Below are 19686 nucleotides of genomic sequence, written 5' to 3' on the forward strand. Positions count from 1 at the left end.
CACTCTATTTTCTCTTACACAGCACCAAATATTCCCCTAGCGGTGACTTTTGGAACTAATTTGTTTTTTTTTGCGGAATCCTTCGTCCTCCATCTTGTTTCATCTTCCTACAAAATGTGGCGTCATTCTCGTAAATAGATCGCACTACAGAACACTGTAAGCACTGTCAGTTTAATTATGGCCACCCGGTATATAAACATATAAAGTTATTGTTTTCAAACGTCTGAAAATAAATAACCATCATTATATCTTCCATTTTTAATATATTTTTGGTAAGATAATATTCATCTTCTATACCATTAACATCTAATTCTTGCATATGATAAATATGATTGTAACCCCATATTTTGTTGGGATTTTTTTTTCCAAAAGATATCAACAGGTATTTATTTACCCGGCGCTTGAATTTCTTGATATCACCTAACAATCATTTATTAGCAATTATTTTTTAAGTTTAGCATATGTGTGAGCTCATAAACACTAATTCTGTCATAATTTCTTCTAATGAAATCTGCCATTACTTGTGTGGCAATTGAACTGCAACTGGACTCTTGAAGTCATATTTCCATTCTAACAGCAACTTTAACTAAAAAGAAATTTTATGGGTGCAAAACAAGACATCTGTATACCTTGTCTGCCCCTGATACTTATGTGCAGATGCATGTATTCTTGTAATTTGTTTATGTTGTTAAATTAACTAGTGATTTGTTTTACTAAGGGAGTTGCTGCTCTTCCAGCAAATAGAACATGTGTCATGACCAACAAAATGGTGACTCATGAAGTTCAAGGATGCATAGTGCATTAGAAGCATCTAAATGTCTCCAGAGGATATGTCATCTGTTTATTAATTAGAAGTGTAAAATCCGCAACTGTGATAAGAGGTAAAAGCTGTGGATATTTTGAAACATTTTTGTAATTGTGATGTGTGCTCGACATGTGTTATAGTCAAACACAATAACACGCCGAATAAGTACTAATTCAGAAGTCAAACAACAAAAATCAGCGTTAATTTTTAAAATTTTCACAGGACTAGTTTTGATGGTAAACTTTTTCAAAATAGTTCTTAAACGAACGATTTTCTTCCTAAACAAATGGAGGAGCTCAATATGCTTAGAAATATAATTTGTTTTAATCATGAAATTTATTTAATACTATAGGTGAAATATTTTGTAAAAGAGCTAGATTTTGTAAAAAATTAATTGAATTAATAAAATTAATACGTGAAAAATATAAATATTTTGAACTTATAAGAGTAATTAATAGTTGCTTTCATGAATTAGAGAAATTAATATATTTAAAAAAAATGATGAAATTAGAGAAAAAATCTAAAATTTCTAAACAATGCTAAATGTAACTTTCTGGAAGAAACCGATTTTTGAAAAATCTTTATAAAAATATTTCCAAATAAATGAATGTCAGATCATATCAAGAAATTCAGAAATTAAAAGATTTAGCACAAGGTTGATATCTTCGAAAAAAATCACAGCAAAATATGGTAATAGAATCATAGTGAAATTAGATGTTAATCATATAGAAGATGAATATTTTTTAACAGAAATATGTTAAAAAAGATTTATGTGTATGATATCGAAAATAGAAGGTACAATGATAGTTTATTTTATTTATGGAATAACTTTATATATTTTTTGAAGGGATAGATGTCCCCCCCCCCGTGAATCTTTTACAAAATATATAATATTTTGAGTTCTCATTTTTTTTTTCACATTTGATATTTTTTATTTCAAAAACTTATTATTTCTCATTTTTCCTATCATTTTTCAGTCTTTCATATATGTTAAAAACATACACATTTTGTTATAAAAACCTAACATGTAAGAGAGTCAAGCAGGTTTTTGGGACTGTATTCCAGTTCAATTATTTTGATTCTAGCTTATATGGTTTTTAATTTTGGCCCATTGCAATAAAAAAAAAAAAGTTATTCATTACTGCACTACCAGCCACTTTAACAGAAAATTTTCCTTTGATTTTGCTTCATATTACTGTATTTTGGCTTTTTGATATAGATATTTAAAATCAGTAAATATATAAATAATTTTGGATTATTTTTACTGGAATTATTTACTTCGCTGGAACTTGTCAATTTAGAGAAACACTGAAAATCAGGTTCTATGAGTACTGATGATAAAAATGTATTAATAGGCTTTAGCAACATATTAAAATGTTAAAAATTTTACCAACTTCACTGCAAAAACTTCTTGTTTGGAGCTGAGTCAACAAGTATTGTAGCATTTTCATTATTCAAAATGTTTCATTAAGTCGAACAAAATGTAAAAGTTAACGATTTGGAAAACAACAATGACTTTTCTGAATTTCTCCTCTTCTTTCCATTTGACAGTACTAACCAGTTTCAGAATTCCTTTGGTTTTTTTTGTACACAACATAAAGCTACTGCTCACAAATACAAATTTCACTGCTTTTTTTTTTGGGGGGGGGTTACGTAATTGAATAAATAGAAATAATTATCATTTGCAGTAATATATAAATAATAAAGCAATTAATTTTTTTATTAAGCTAGAGAGTACATTAAAGTAATCCAAATTAAGATGGAAACAACAAAGAAATTAAAATTAACTGTCTCATCTAACTGGATGTACTCTAAATTATCACTATTGTAACATGAAATATTTCAGAAAAATTTTTGATTAATGTAAAATGCTCTTGTTGTTCCAAATTGCATTTCATTAGTAGGAAACATATAATGTTTGAAAAAAAAAAAGCATAGACTTTTTATACATAATTTAAAAAACATCCTCTCTTACCATCAAATTCTAAAAATTTTTCTCGAAGTTAATTCAAGGAAAAAAAAAAAGGCTATAATTTTAAAATATTTAAAGTATAAAACACAACAGCTTAAGTATCAATAAAGATATTCAATAATTAATTTTATCTGCAATATTATCTATGTTACTGACTCTGTCTCAGACCTCTGTTTGTCATATCCTTAAATTCCTAACAAATTTCTTTACTTTACTATGATGCAGAAAGGAAAAAAATATATAAAGAGGCATATATTCACAAAATAGATAAAGCGAGCAATAATTGAGAAAAGATCAATATAAATAACTCTTAAATAAAGAGGAAATGAATTCTTGTATATTACTATGTGTAAATTTGCAACTGTAACTAAAAAATTTATATCAGAATATAAACATGACAAATTGAACTATTTCTCATCTCAGGGAAATGAGCACATTCATGCACTTACCTCGAGTCTTACAATTGCACAGTCATTTCGTTTTCGAGATTCTTTTTCTTTCTGCAACAAATAAAAATGCTTTCCACTACAGAAAATCACTGTCTTTACATTTTCTGCTGCTACACTGGAATCCTGTAAAACTGTTTTAAAATTCTGTCCTGAACTCATATCTTTCAAGTTTGATACTGCTAATGGATGTCGCAAAAGAATTTTAGGAGCAACTACAATCAAAGGCTTTCGCAAACTACCCACCACCTTTAAAACAGAAAGAATTTACAGTCATTCAGTACTACATTCTGCATTTTGAAACTTTAAAAAAGAAGAAAGATTTAACTATAATTATTTTACAATATATTCATTTTATATTAAGTTAGTAACAAATGTGATTTAAAACACGCTGCTCAATTTTAAATTCATCAGGAGTCAACAATTTACGCAAACATGAAATTCAAAGTATAGATCACAGCCCCTCAATATTTGCATATTTTACTAAAAAAAAAAAAAAAAAAAAAAAAAAAAAAAAATTGAAACAAAGAATTTTTAAGGCCCGCTCCCTTTACAATGTTCTACTTATATATATCTATATTTTACACAATATTTAAATATTATTTTCAGACATTGTCTATCATGTAATATAATTTCAAAAATAACTTGATAAAAAACTATAAAGCAATAGTATTCTTTCCCAGCAGAATGCCAATACCTCTGTTATACAATTAATATTATAAAATCAATGAAAATGTAGTACATAGATATCAAATTAAAAGAATCAAATCACAGTCATATGATATCATATGTAAAATGGATGGATAACAACTCACTTGATATTGCACTTTTATTACCAATTAGGAAATAAAGGAAATATGATGCATAAAGTGAAGCAAGAAAACAGTATTCATTTGATAATGAAAAATGAATTAACGAAACTCATTAAACAAAACCTTTTTATTATGAAACTACATTCCTCAGACTATAATACCAATTTCATACTGAAGTATTTAATGATGCTGGGTGAAAGGTTTCTGTCAGTGGTGTAGCTGAGGGGAGGATATTTGTCCCAGGGGATGACAACTCCATGGTCCCCATTGCATTTTGGCAAACATGTAGGGCAGTAAAATTTTCATTTTTCTACAGGCACTGAAAACCCTTGATATACCTCTGGTTTTATGCATATATTTATTCATGATAATTTCTGCCACCATTCCACTATGAAAAAAAGATCTATAAAATTTTTGGCAAGTAATATTTAAAATCATCTGATATGAATTGCCTGACAACAAATGTGCATCATGGTAGAGATTAAGATTGTGGTTGTATAGTAATGGTTGTGTATACGTTGGCGTAGGTATTTGAAATGAACTAGAAAATTGAAAATCCACCAAGTGAGGAGTGGCTGCTGTCATCCAGATTTTGCACACCAGAAACATTAAGCCATGTAAAATTCAACATAAAGTCAGAGAAGTTTATGACTCTGACATTTAAATTGGTCAATAAGTGTGATGATGATATCAGAAATTCAAGAAAGGAAGGATAAAAATTTATGATGAAGACCATCCTTGACTGGCTGTTTGCTCATCATTATAAAATTAAAATGTGTGCAGATGAAGTCATGTAACTCAACCAGCATATTACCACCAACGAATTCATGCAATTTCTACATGTATCATGATCCATTATGCATAACACCATTATCCATCATCACAATTACTGAAATGTTTGAGCCAAATGAATGTTATAATTGCTCTCAAAAGAACATGTATGAAAATGCATTGACATTTTTTACATGCTATGTAAATGTCTTTCTGTCTTGAATTGTGAAGTGGCAATCCATAATCATGTCAGTTGAGTATAAATAGCATTATTTATGATCTCGCACTGAAAAATTTAAAAGACTCTCTCTGTCCAGAAGACTATGATTACTTTGTTCTTAGAAAAACATTATCCATTCATTATTATGCCCCCACCCGTCAAACCATCAATGTAAATGCAAACAATGAATCTGTGAAGATAGTATGGACAACCATTCAAAATTTTAAAAGAAATTTCAAATATATATATAAAGTAATATCCTCCATGAAAATGCCTGTCACACAATATAATTATCTGCACAGCAGCTGTATCAAAATTTATAGTAGGAGGTTTGCGATTGCTAAGCTGAAACCTGATTCTAGTGATTATCTTCGTTTCACAAAATGACAGCAGTTTTGGAATATAAAGAAAATTCTTGACAATAAAACAGCTCCAGGCATACATTAATTACATATTTAAACAGACTGGAAGCAGAAGTGTATGATAGATGTGTGCGTATGTGCATGTAGGTTTATATGGAATGATAGCTTAAAAAAAGATTTTGTTCATCACATTTGTTTGCTTTTGTGCAGTGAATTTTTAATTTTTTATTATTAAGCAGATACTGCTTGGTTTTTAGTTTTAATCAATATCAAGATTTAAGCAACCTGTTGTTGATTTTTTATTTTTTATGGTTTGCTTTAAGATTTAAAAAAATGATATTGCAAATTAAGCATTTTATAAAATGCAAAATGTACAGAAAACTTGAAAAGAAAAAGTTTAAAAGAAACTTTTGAAAAGATACTGAGACTCATTTTTAAATTTGATTAACTGATAATAAACTTTTTAAGCTATGTTCTGTGTAAAGTGATAAAAGGAATTTATTAAAATAATTTCAAAATTAAAAAAAGTACTTATTATTTAGCCTATAAATGCACAGCAGTATTTTGAGAAAATTGAAACATACTACTAATTGTATATCACAATATCACAACATCACATATCCAGACACGTAGAAACAGATTAGTAATGAAGTGTACAAAGATGTAAAACATTTTGGTAATTCACCCATTCTTAATGGTTAAATAGATTGCTAACATGAACTAAAATGAAGGTTTGACAACAATCTATGAATGTATAGTCTCTAGAGATTAATGGAGAAGTAATCACACATTGTATATTGGCCTACACTTCTTGTTTGCCACATGAATCATTTAGCTGTAATAAGAAATATTTTCTAAAAATACGTAAAAAACATGGCAATATGGTAATTTTCTCTCCATATAACAGCTTTTTGTCTCATATTATGCAATGTGATTGCAGGTAATTACTTTTTGTTAGCTTTTCGGTGCATTTTGTGTGCATTTTCTGTACATGATATTTTTTTCTTCAGCATAAAGTATATTTTCCTGCCTTGTATATAAAACTGAATATATTATTTATTCATTGAATTAATTATGTCACCAGTATGGGAAGTCTGTTCTTGAAACTGTTTTTTTTTTTTTCCTTAAATTTTAATTAAAATACGAATGATTTATGTGTTCAGCAAAATAAAAATTAATTAAAATTTCATTATTTAATTTCCTTACAAAGAGGAATTTAAATTTATATATATATATATATATATATCATTAAAGACATAAAGTAAGAAATTTAGAACTGATATTTCACAAAGACCAAAAATTGAAATTCATAACTACACACAAAAGTCGTTTATTCGGACTCGTCTGGACTTCGGCGATTCCGGATTATCGATTTCTCCGGATTATAGATCATCAGTTTAAATTTGGTAAGATGATATGCAAAAAATACAAAATTAAAAATATGAAACCGTAATTTATGAAATAAAGAACAATTATGATCTAAAGGGTTTTAAAATTTACAAAAAAAAGCTTAATATTTATTTGTTTACTTTATTAAACATTTCTTTCAATGTAAGTTGAGTAAGTTGCTTCGTTTCATGTGATAATACTTTCTCTTTAATTCTATTAAACAGACATAATTTCTTGTTTAGTTACAAAGTTCAGCTGTTCAAGTCCTATAATTGCTTTAAATCATATCAAAGACGGAGTACATGACATGAAATACTACATTTAGTAAGGAATTATAAGCCAAATAAAATAAAAACATCTGCTGTGAAGATAAGGATAGTGCTGACAGATCAACTTCCAATTCATTACGTGCCACGGCATTTCCCCCTCGCCCCAGAGCAGCGTGAAATTGATAAACAGATTTCGGATTTCGAAACATACTTTCGCTTTGTAAATCCTTTACATATTAGTAAATATATATCGGAAATTCTATTTGACATAATCGAAAGTTCAAGCTTACTTTTATAAAATTGCTGTAACAGTCTGCAAAAAATAATAAGCCGGATACAATTCGAAGATTAAGGAACAATGCAATCTGCAACATTAACTGAATTAGATAATTTTAGCTTAGCTTATACCGTCCGTTATACATTAAACGCGCATGCGCACACACATATTTGCAGCCGTAAAGGTCTTACGCGCATGCGTAAACGCCTATGCGCGTGCGTCAAAGCAACGCATGCGAAAGAAAGTTTGTAGCTTTGAGGTCCGGATTATAGATCATTCTGGATTATGGGTGTCCGAATTAACGACTTTTGACTGTAATAAATTTCAAATAAATGCAACAAAGAATTTAAAAATGTTAAAACCAAACCACTTTAAACAAGCAAAACTTCATTTCAAAAAATTAATGAAATTTAAAGAAAAATGAACAAAAAACAGAAGAGGAATTCAATCAATTTCAATGTTACTTCATCAGAGGAGAGGAACATTGAAATCAATTAAATTCTCTCTTCTACTAAAATCCCTGCTTTTCTGTATCCAGAATTACCCGATGAACCATTTCAATGTATTTTAATTATAATAGTTTACCCGAAAATTCTAGCCCTTTCCCAGTAAAATGCAAGAAAATTTTATTTACATATTTACTATTTCTTGTTTTTAATACATATATATAAACAAAAACAAATTAAGATGATATATATTGTTCAAAATCATGCAGTATGCTGTGAAATGAATTGAATAATCAAGTGATATAATCAAATCAAAATTAAATAGTAAAAGGAGGGCAACTTTCCAACAGGAAATACTCAAATCAAAATTAAAGTTAAAAAATTCAAAACTGAAATAAAAACAATAAAATTAGTAAAAATTAATAAAACATAATACATAAAATATATAACTTATATAAATGCATAAAATATATGATTGTTGAAAATTCCTGGATTTTTACGAAGAAATAACACCTTAGCCATGTTTCTGAATTACACTCTTTTGCAAAAAAATCGAAGTACCATGAAGGCAGTGGTTGTTTTTGATGAAATTGAATATGTGTGTAGCTCATATACAGATAATAAAATGACTAAGAAATCAAGGTTATAGTACCTGTTCACGACTCACAATCACCCATTGAGTGTTCAAATTAGTAGTTGGTCGAACCGCCCCTGGCGACAATGCATGCTTGAATTCATCAAGGCAAGGAGTGGTAGAGATTCCTAATGTCATCCTCTGCCAGGCATTCATCAGTTGTCGCTCCTGATCTGCGATATTTTGTGGTGCCCGAATCTGGCGGCCTACCATGTGAATTGCTCGATTGGTGAAAGGTCTGGTGACCTTGCTGGCCAAGGAAGAGTATCAACTGCACAGAGACAGTCCAGCGGTATGTGGCTTGGCATTATCTTGTTGGAAAATGGACCCAGGATGACGTGCATGAAGTGTAATGCAACCGGCCGCAGGATGGTATCAACATATCATTGAGCTGTTAAAGATGTACAGAGGATGACTAAAGATGACCTGCTGTAATAAGAAACAGCACCCCACGCCATCACACCAGGGCTTATGGTTGTATGCATTTGTAAAACAAAGGCTGACTGGGACCGCTGTTCCTGTCCTCTCCAGACACAATCACAGTGGTCATCTGCTTCAAGAATGAAGCAGGATTCATCGCTGACACTATATGATGTCAGTCTGATGGCAACCATAATGATCGGCTGCGACACCACTCCAGACGACTCCGCCGATGTTGTGGGGTCAAAGGGAAACATCTGCGAACGTAACCCCACCTCAGAACAAGAGCCATGAGATGGTGGACGGTATCATGTGAGGTATACACGAGGCTGTAGTGCATTCAATGTTTGACAATGATACCATTGGGGCGGTTCGGGCCTGGCGAACAATCATCGTATCTTGCCTCGCATTTGTGCTCCTTGGCCTTCCAGAGAGCCTTCGTTTTGTCGGCAATTTCCTTGTAGCAACCGTTGCTGCCAACATCTTTGCACAGCAGTGTCTGTACACTGCAGGTGGTGGTCTGTTGCTCGGTTTTAAGTCGCTTAGTTGTCTGTAAGGTCTTCAATATCGTCGTAATGACATCTTTAGTTGCTTCTGTACGTAATTACAATCACAGCAACAAAAAAAGATAAATTTTCCGTCTCTGTTACTGGTTTTATACTTTGTGAATTGCGCATTAGAAATGCATGCTATGATCGCAATTCCTGTTCATTTGCCTTGAAATTTCGATCCTTTGCATGTTCGATCAAGATGTTTTTGCATACCAAATTTCGTCACGATAGCAAGTCCTTCTTGTTGCTTCGATTTTTTTTGCAAAAGAGTGTATATCTAGATGACTTTGAATTCTTGAAGTATTTTAAAAAAAATTAGTTAATAATTAAGTGTTAATCAAGATTATTTAATTAAAATAATTCAAAATGCAATAAAGTTAAAATTTTAATATTTTTAACTTAATTACTGATCATGCTTTAATCTGATCTGACAAGACCCCCAAAACAAATATTTGAAAATAAATATTAAATGAAAACTTAAGTAAGAAATCAGAAAAAACATTGGGTAATTAAAAACAATGTGCTAAATAAATTTTTAACTAAAGAATAAGCAGAATTATGAAAAATTTTGTAAACCAAAGGAAATATGTTAAACCAAAAACAAAATATCTCAAGTCCAAATTTTAAGACATCAATTTATTAAAAGCAGAAATTTTTTTTAAATGAGGAAATATAAAAAAACATTCCAAAATGAAAGGCTTAAAATTGAAAAAGAAAAATTAAATAATATATCATATATTCTGCCACATAATGCACACCAGTGTATAACGTGTACTTATACTTTTAAACTACTTTTTCTAATTTTTAGGTGTATTTGCAAATAACATACACATTTCTTCACAAAAAGAAACCTGAATGATATACATGTGATGCTTTTATTTTAGTCATTCATTCAAAGACTTTTCCCAGGCTTTCAAACAATGGTATGCTGAAATGATAAGCAATTAGGAGAACAATATGTGTGGGAGGAGGAAATGCTTGAGGAAATAAATAATTCTGCAAAAGACCAGTGGGTTGTATTAAATGCATACTTGCCAACCACATTTTAGTTAAAAAAAAAAAAAAAAAAAAAAAAAAAAACTTATAAGCACTTTTCAAGCACATTTAAAAATAAGCACCCATCTAATTACATTACACACAACTGCATAACATTAAAAGAAAAATTAGACCTGTAATTTAAAATATGAGCAATGCAATATTTATTAAGAGAATTAGCATTACCTCAACCATGGAAAACAACTTTTTAAAAAAATTTTTAAATGACAGTTCAATTTACAGAATTAGTTTACAATGAGAGAAAAACAAACTATGCAGAACTAAACTATATTACAAGATTTAATGATGAAATTTCAGTTCAAAATATAGAAAATATTTAATAATAAGCCATATTAATTGCATTCGTTTGACAGCTAATAATAAATACAATTTATTTTTCCACTTATATTAATATTTAAATAATTTAACTTAAATCAAAATTCTGAACATTTTTTAAATTTTCATTGCATAACAGTTTTCCCTTAACATGTATTCCATTCAAAGTAATTTAAGTAAAAAAGAGGCACATTTCTGAAATCAGAAGACGGGAAATTGCTTCATGCAGTCATCCTTTAACAGTAAAAGCTTAACAAACCCGCATACTCGGAAATTGCCGAATATTCCGGATAGTAACTGGAAAAAGAGGTGTTGGGCGTTTGTAATAATAAAAATAGACCAACGGATCTGAGAAATATTCTGCTTAGAAAGCACAGTAAAACTCTTTTAAGTGTTCATAAACAAATCTCAGAGTGAACATCAAAATTAATTATCGCTGCAAAATACCGCAAACGTTATTGCGCAATACGTGCGGCGTAATTCTTCCACATGTGATATTACGCAATCGGAATCAGCAGCTGCCGGTATTCGGAGAATAAAGATAAAGGAAAAGAAAGAGACTTACTAATCTGGGGTGTTTCTGGTTCTAATTTTCAACAGACTGCGTTAAGTTTCCAGAATAGAATAAATCTTCGCTTAGGTTGGGTGGACCGCAAAAACTTTTAGTCTTATTCAATCCAGTTTGGACAGTGACAAAAAAAAAAAAAAAAAAAAAAAAAGTCCGCTGCTTCAATATTAGAGATTTTTCGGAGAAAGGGGAGAACCTCCCAACCTCCGTACTGTATAATGTATTGGGGGGTGGGGGAAGAAAAAAAAATATTTTGACTATTCGATTACTTTCCTTTTATTTAAGCCGTTCCGAATATTATTCCTTAGAAAGCTAATCTGTGTAAAAACACACCCATTTTTGGAAATTTATCTATACTTCAGCAGTTACTGCAACTATATTATTATAAATATTCATGCATATGCTCATAATATAAGCATAATGATCATAATAAACACGAATATGAACTGACCGCGCGGAACGAGAATGCAAATTATTAAAATCTTGATAGAAATTCAAACGTGTGTAGTATTTGGGTGGGAGGAAAAGAATACCGAATGTACCGGAATTTTCTACCGTTTTCTACCAATTCTGTGCCCAATAGAACGACGTGCACCTGTCTGTACTCTCGCGCGCACCATAGGTTACGTTAATGCAAAGAAAGGGGGGGGAGCAATTTCCTGGAGTATGATTCTCCATCTGACGTTGCATATAAGGAAGAAAAGTTGTTTATTTAGTTTCGGCTTTGGTACGGGGGAAAAAATGCGCGCGTTCATTAAAAAAAAGCACTAAAAGCTAAATAAAAATAAGAACTAAAAAAAAAAAAAAAAAAAAAAAAAGAGGGCGTTAAAGAAAAAGTAAGCACATATAAGGGCTTTTATATTTTATTTTCAAATATAAGGACTTATAAGCACTTGTAAGGACCGCTACAAACCCTGTACAGGGTTCATAGCCACATTTTAGTTAAAAAAATAAGCACCTGTCTAATTACATTATACACACCTGCGTAAACTTAAAAGAAAAATTAGACTTGTAATTTAAAATATGAGCAATGCAATATTTATTAAGAGAATGAGCATTACCTCAACAATGGAAAACAATTAACTTTTTTTTAAAATTTTAAATGACAGTTCAATTTACAGAATTAGTTTACAATGAGAGGAAAACTCGGAAATTCCCATACTCGGAAATTCCCGAATTTTCCGGATAGTAACTGGAAAAAGAGGAGTGGGGGGGGGAGAAAGATTTAAATTTAGGCTAAATAAGTGATTTTGACATTTCGATATGTGCATCATATAAAAACCAACGGAACTGAGAAATATTCTGCTTAGAAAGCACAGTAAAACTCTTTAAGTGTTCATAAACAAATCTCAGATTGAACATCAAAATTAATTACCAATGCAAAATACCGCAAACGTTACTGCGCAATACGTGCGGCGTAATTCTTCCATATGTGATATTACACAATCGGAATCAACACCTGCCGGTATTCGGAGAAAGAACTAAATAAAGGAAAAGAAAGAGACTTACTAATCTGGGGTGTTTCTGATTCTAATTTTCAACAGACTGTATTAAATTTCCCGAACAGAATCTATCTTCGCTTGGGTTGGGTAGACCGGAAAACGCTTTTGGCCCTATTCAATCCAGATTGGACAGTGACAAAAAAAAAAAAGTCCGCTGCTCCAATATTAAAGATTTTGCGGAGAAACTTCCAACCTCCGTACTGTATAATGTATTGGCAAAGAAAATGAAATTATTTTGACTATTCGATTACTTTCTTTTTATTTAAGCCATTCCGAATATTATTCCTTAGAAAGCTAATCTGTGTAAAAACACGCCCATGTTTTGGAAGTTTATCTATACTTCAGCAGTTTCTGCAATTATATTATTATAAATATTCATACATATGCTCATAATATAAGCATAACGATCATAATAAACACGAATATGAACTGACCACGCGGAAGGAGAATGCAAATTTATTAAAATCTTGATAGAAATTCTAACGTGTGTAGTATTTGGGTGGGAGGAAAAGAATACCGAATGTACCGGAATTTTCTACGTTTTCGCAATTCTTTGGCCAATAGAACGACGTGCACCTTTCGCAATTCTTTGGTGAATAGAACGACGTGCACCTGTCTGTACTCTCGCGCACACCATAGGTTACGTTTATGCAGAGGAAGGGGCGAAAGCAATTATCGGGAGTATGATTCACCATCTGACGTTGCATATAAGGAAGAAAAGTTGTTTATTTAGTTTCGGCTTTGGTACGGGGAAAAAATGCGCGTTCATTAAAAACAAAGGATTAAAAAAAAAGCACTAAAAACAAAAAAATATAAGGGCTTTAAAGAAAAAGCAAGCACCTATTAGGGCCTTTATTTTCAAATATAAGGACTTATAAGCACTTGTAAAGACCGCTACGAACCCTGTGCAAATAACATACACATTTCTTCACAAAAAGAAACCTGAATGATACACATGTGATGCTTTTATTTTACTCATTCATTCAAAGACTTTTCCCAGGCTTTCAAACAATGGTATACTGAAATGATAAGCAATTAGGAGAACAATATGTGTGGGAGGAGGAAATGCTTGAGGAAATAAATAATTCTGCAAAAGACCAGTGGGTTGTATTAAATGCATGTGCACACAAGAATGTTATTCTAGGGTTTCAAGAAAAGAGGGAAACAGTTTGGGATATGAATGAACTTCTGACCTGAATGAATTTGGGAATAACAGGTCAAATGTTTACTCTTTCTGTACTCATCAGAAATCGTGATTTTTAAGTGAACATCAAATACCTTAGTAAATCACATTCACTTTAGTTGAAATACCATTATTCTAAGGTTCCTTTTAGCAGTAAACATGGCTCCTAAAAAATCAAATAAACATGGTGCTGTTTTCAAATGCAAGGTCATTCAATTTGTAAAAGAAAATGGAAATTGTGCTACAGCAAGAATGTATGGTTTCAGTGAAAGCTCCATATGCGAATGGAAGGAAAATGAAATCTAATTAATATGCTAAAGAATAAATATGTTTTGCATAAAGGTATAACAAAATGGTCTATCTTAGAAGAAAGTGTTGTGAACTTAGTCCTAGAGAATTAGCAAAATCATCAGAAACAGCATTTAGGTATGTGTAGAAATATAATTTTTGTATGCTAATCATTTCCTTACTTTTAAATCTATCATTTTTATATCCGGAGTATAAAACACACTAGTAAATTTCAATCTCATTTTTGGTATTAAAAGTGTGCATTATACCCTGGAACATAAGATAAATTAAAGATAAAAAGGAAAAATTAAATATAAAGCAAAGATAAGTAAAAAGGCAACACTCAATTTTTCCTTTTCCCATTTTAGGCTATAAGACTTCCATTTTCATATTTCCTCATTTAATTCTTAAAATTTTTTTTAGAAATTCTGTTTATTCTTTCATTAGAAATTTATTTAATACATTGCATTTAATTACCAAATGCTTTTTCTGATTTCGTATCGAATGTTCATTTAACGTTTATTTTCAAGTATTTATTTTCGGGTTGTTGGAGCAGATTATAATTATGATGATTAATTGCATATATTACAACACTTTAAAAAATAAACTTTGTTCAAGCACTTTGATTACGTTAATTATATAATCTTAACTGACACTTTTTTTAAAAAATTTTCTGAAATGTTTCAAGAATTTGCAGTCATCTAGATATAAGTTAGAAACATGGCTCTGTTGAAAATTCTTCAGCTGCTCCTTCAAAAAGACCATGAGATTTTCAATAATTGTATACTTTATATATTATGTATATTATATAAATTTATTATGTTTTATTAATTTTAATGAATTGGTTTTGTTTCAATTTTCAATTTTTTATTTTAATATTTCCTGTTGGATTTTTACACTTTTATGATTTAATTATCATCTCCTGATTATTACATTGTATAGAATATACAAGCTTCCTTCCCCCCTTTTTTACGAACACTACCTCACAGCCACCTGTAGCTCAATCTATCAGCTGAATTGCTGCCAAATTTGGTAAGAAGACTAATGACGACATGGAAGAAACTAATTCAGAAGTCAAACAACAAAAATCAGTGTTATATTTACAAAATTTTCACAGGCCTAGTTTTGATGGTTTTACCGAACCACCATCCTCAGCTGCGAAACCGCTAGTATTTATTCGGCGTGTTATTGGGTCTTAATTATGGAAGAAACTATTATGTGAAGCAAAATTAGTTCCAAAAGTTGCCTATATGCAAAATTGTGGCACTGTTCTCGTCTACACAATTAAATTTTGCTTGGAATACAAGTACAATTTTTTAAATGCAAATGCTCAGTTATGTAAATGACAGCAGCATTCCTAATTCAGTCCACAAAAATAGACACTGTAGAACATTCCAAATTTTAGTTGGGTTCAATATGTGTTAAATTTATCTCAGCTCTCGTTACTTGTGAAGTTACTTTAACTTTCAATCAAATGCAGTTGGTGCTCCTCATAAGCTTAGAAGTGATAACAACCTACATATCAGAGACGGAGTACATCGAGATGAAATACTACATTTAGTAAGGAATTATAAGCTGAATAAAATAAAAACATTTGACCTCAAAATAAGGATAGTGCTGACAGATCAACTTCCAATTAATCGTGCGCCGCGATGTCCCCCCCCATCCCACCACAGAGCAGCGTGAAATTGATAAACAGATTTCGGAATGGTTAGAGAAACAAAGGATATGCCTTTATCCATTTTTTGCAGCAATTCCACTTTTTGTTTGATGGAGATTGAAACATGCTTTTGCTTTGTAGATCCTTTGGCATCTCCAGAATCAGAAATTCCTTTTGACATAATCGAAAGTTCAAGCTTACTTTTATAAAACTGCTCTAACAGTCTGCAAAAAATAATAAGGCGGATCCAAATAGAAGATCAAGGAACAACACAATCTGCAATATTAACTGAAATAGATAATTAGATAATTTTAGCTTAGCTTATACCGTCCGTTATATGTTAAACGCACATGCGTAAACGCATTATGCTTTCGCGTAAACACATATGCACATGCATAAAGGTATTATGCACATGCGTCAATGCATAATGCGTTTACGCATGTGAAGAAAGTTTGTAGCTTTGAGGTCCGGATTATAGATCATTCCAGATTATGGACGTCCAGATTAAAGACTTTTGACTGTACTTATATTTAAGAAACTGTTATACACATTAAAAAATAAAAAAACAAAACATTTGACTCTGATACACCATATGGTTTGCTTACATTGCATACATTAAGCTTAAATTAGGTTTAAGGGGGGGAATTAGGATAATTTTAAATTTAAGCCAAAAATTTCAAATATATCTTACTTTAATTGCAATTTTCTTATTTTATCATTTTCATCATTTGTTTTTATTCTTTTGAAGATGAGAACTACAACATTAATACTTCATATTTTTATTAAAGGTCTTCTGTTAGCAAACAAAGATATTGCTGGTTGAAATTGCTCAGCCTATTTCAAAACAATTTGTTTTGCAAAAATTTGAGTTATTCTTTTTATTTTTTAAGTTTACTTCATAAAATTTCTTCCAATTCACAAATGATTTTCAACCATTTTTGGTTGGGATGCATAAAGGCTTCTTTCTTTCTACAATTTTTATTCAATTGGGTAGCACTTCAGTACTGGCAAATAAATCCAAAAGTTCATTATTTTCTTTTCAACTAAAGATAGGGCAATTTTTTTTTTTTTTTTTTAGTGCAATGTATCCAGTAACATAAGTGCAATGCTGGGTAGGATAGTGGATTATTAAATACTGTAGAACTCTTTGCATTTATTGTTAACTGTTCCGAGTTCTTCATTTCCTCTTTCATGCAAACAAAAATATTTGTGAATTGAGAAGATAATTGCATATTCATAATTTTATGGATTTTCACATTTTATAACCAAAACTAACATAAACAAAAGACTCACCTGGCCTTTTTCATTAGCTTTAATTAACAAAACACAATTAAGATAAAACATTACAATTAAGGGTGCTATAATTACACATTTAAGTTACAAAGTAAATCTTGGGGAACAACATGCTTAGTTCTTAACTCCAGTACATCGACTGAAGGTTATAGGTCTTTTTTTGGCTGGTGTTTTTCCCAGTGGCAGCTAGGTGGCGCTCATTGAGCCGTGGGGCTAATTTTACATTTTGATTTTTTTTTTTTTTTTTTTTTTTTTAAGAATTTTCCAAAGGACTTTGCAATTATAAGAAACTTTAATCTGTTGGTATTATCTATAGCAGTTGGATGATCATAAGTGTGACCAATGCTGCGAATTTAACTCAAAAACTTTTTTAGAATTCCTTGATTTAACGTACAAGTCAAAAGATGGTAAGCTGATAGAATTTTCATATGCATAATTCATAAGTTTTCAGCATTAAAAATATGTTATTCTTGTTATAATCTAATAAACACAGAAAAAATTCATGAAACTAGAAATACTTTTCTTTTTTAATTTTTATAAATAATGTTACAAATTGTCTATGTCTCAGTACTGAAACCTGCCACTGTTTTCTAGAACCCAGATTCTATGATTCTGTTAGCAAAATCTTACAAAATTATATTTATCAATACTTTTCATGACATTCAGCAAAGAAATACTTGTAACTTAATCTATTAACATCAGAAACCTTTCTCTAAACTGATGTTTTACTTTTAATTATAAACAAATGCAAACATTTCTCTCTTTAATTTGCATATAATATTCAGATATAATATCCAAATTAAAAATTAAATATCTCAAATGATTTTTGTCATATGATAGCCATTCTCTTTGTATTTAATTTTTTTATAAAATTTTCCTAAATATACGTACAGGGACTAGGAGAATGTGTAAAAGTCAGATGCTCTAACTTTTACACAATTATTATTTATTTTTTTTAATTTAAAAAATGTCAAAACATAAAAGTTTTGTCATTTGAAACATTTCTGTAATTGGAAATATGAGTATGATAAATGGCTGTGAAAATAAAAGCTAGATAAAGACTATGTGAACATGATGGGTGTGTGTGTATTAAAAAAATAATTAACTTCACACTTTATTGGGGAAAAAAAAAAAACCCTCTCACTTGGTATTACACTGCATATTTGCGCTACACTAAAAAGCCAATTAATTATCCATAATGGCCAACAATATTTGGCATATATATAAACTAACTAGAACTTGGATCATCCCAGTTAATTCATATACTAAGAAATCTATTGCATTTGTAACAAGAATTCTTTAAAGGTAATTAATAAACACTCAATGCAAAAATTCAAAAATCATGCAAAAGATTTTTTTAAAAATTTATGCACAAGAAGTTATATAATTAGCCAGTTTTGCAGCGATTGTTCATCATATCCAAGTCAAAATAGTATTCCTTCATGCTAATTTAAGAACACTAAAAAAGTTACATAAAATTTTCTAAGTACTGTTTTATATTTAATACTTTGTGAATATTTCTAAATAACACATACCTCATTATTCCTTGGCATAATGTGCAATGCAAAATACATTAGAAAATTAGAAATAATTTCATATAAGTCAACAAAATATTATAAAATATAATTATTACACATAGATATCCATGTTTGTTATTTTGTGTATTTTTTTGCTTTATATCATAAAAGATAATATTATATATATAATCATAATAATGCAAATAATGATAAGTATGGAAATTTCATTAATTTCCAACAATAGAAATATTTGCTATATTAATCTATCATAATTCACTTTAAAAGTACAGTTTCTTAAGAAATTACTACTGCCTCTTTAATAACATGTTTTTTAATACAAAATCTACATGGTGAGTCAGAAATATGGCTACATATTTGAAATAAACATGAGTTATGGTTTACAGTAGAAGGACATGGTGAATAGCATATTAACTACAAAACATTTTTTTTCCAACAGCGTCAGGCAATAGATTTCATTTGTATTGATATGGTTCTTCAATTTGAAAACTTGACAAATCTGGCACTAATTAAACTTGACTAATAATGACATTATATCGCTTCCCATAACCATGATAATGTAATCACATGATACAATCAATTGAATAGCTGTATTTGTCACTCATCCTGAACTTCCACAAAATTAAACATGACATGGTTTATTTTATACCACTATTTCAAGTATTTTGCATTTATTTATTTACCTGTAGCCTGAGAAGATGAAAGTACTGTGCAGGTGTTGTAGGATTTGCTATATGCCAGTTCACATCATCTGCATCAATATGATCTTCTTGACTATCAGACATCTTGAAAATCATTATTTATATATATAATAAATTATTTTAAAAATTAGCATTTAGAATTTATAGCAGATGAATTTTGCAATAGTTAAAAAATTACAATTAAATTAATGTATAGTATAAAACACATGAT

The 19686-nt window shown here is 30.2% G+C and overlaps 1 protein-coding gene across 2 annotated transcripts in view; it reads right to left on the minus strand.

The window, feature by feature from the left end:
* LOC118202984 (2-oxoadipate dehydrogenase complex component E1) overlaps nucleotides 1-19686 on the minus strand; it is a 173626-nt gene that overhangs the window by 8291 nt on the left and 145649 nt on the right. For both annotated transcript variants that reach the window (XM_085822464.1, XM_085822462.1), the window contains exons 19-20: nucleotides 19458-19559; nucleotides 3227-3472 (exon numbers count right to left, since the gene is read on the minus strand). In XM_085822464.1, the coding sequence (XP_085678590.1) occupies nucleotides 3227-3472; nucleotides 19458-19559 (348 nt within the window). The remainder of the gene's footprint in view (nucleotides 1-3226; nucleotides 3473-19457; nucleotides 19560-19686) is intronic.

This window comes from Stegodyphus dumicola, chromosome 8 (genome assembly GCF_044657685.1).
Source record: "Stegodyphus dumicola isolate Sdum_Otavi_A_Nest chromosome 8, ASM4465768v1".
NCBI classification, from domain to species: Eukaryota; Metazoa; Arthropoda; class Arachnida; order Araneae; family Eresidae; genus Stegodyphus; species Stegodyphus dumicola.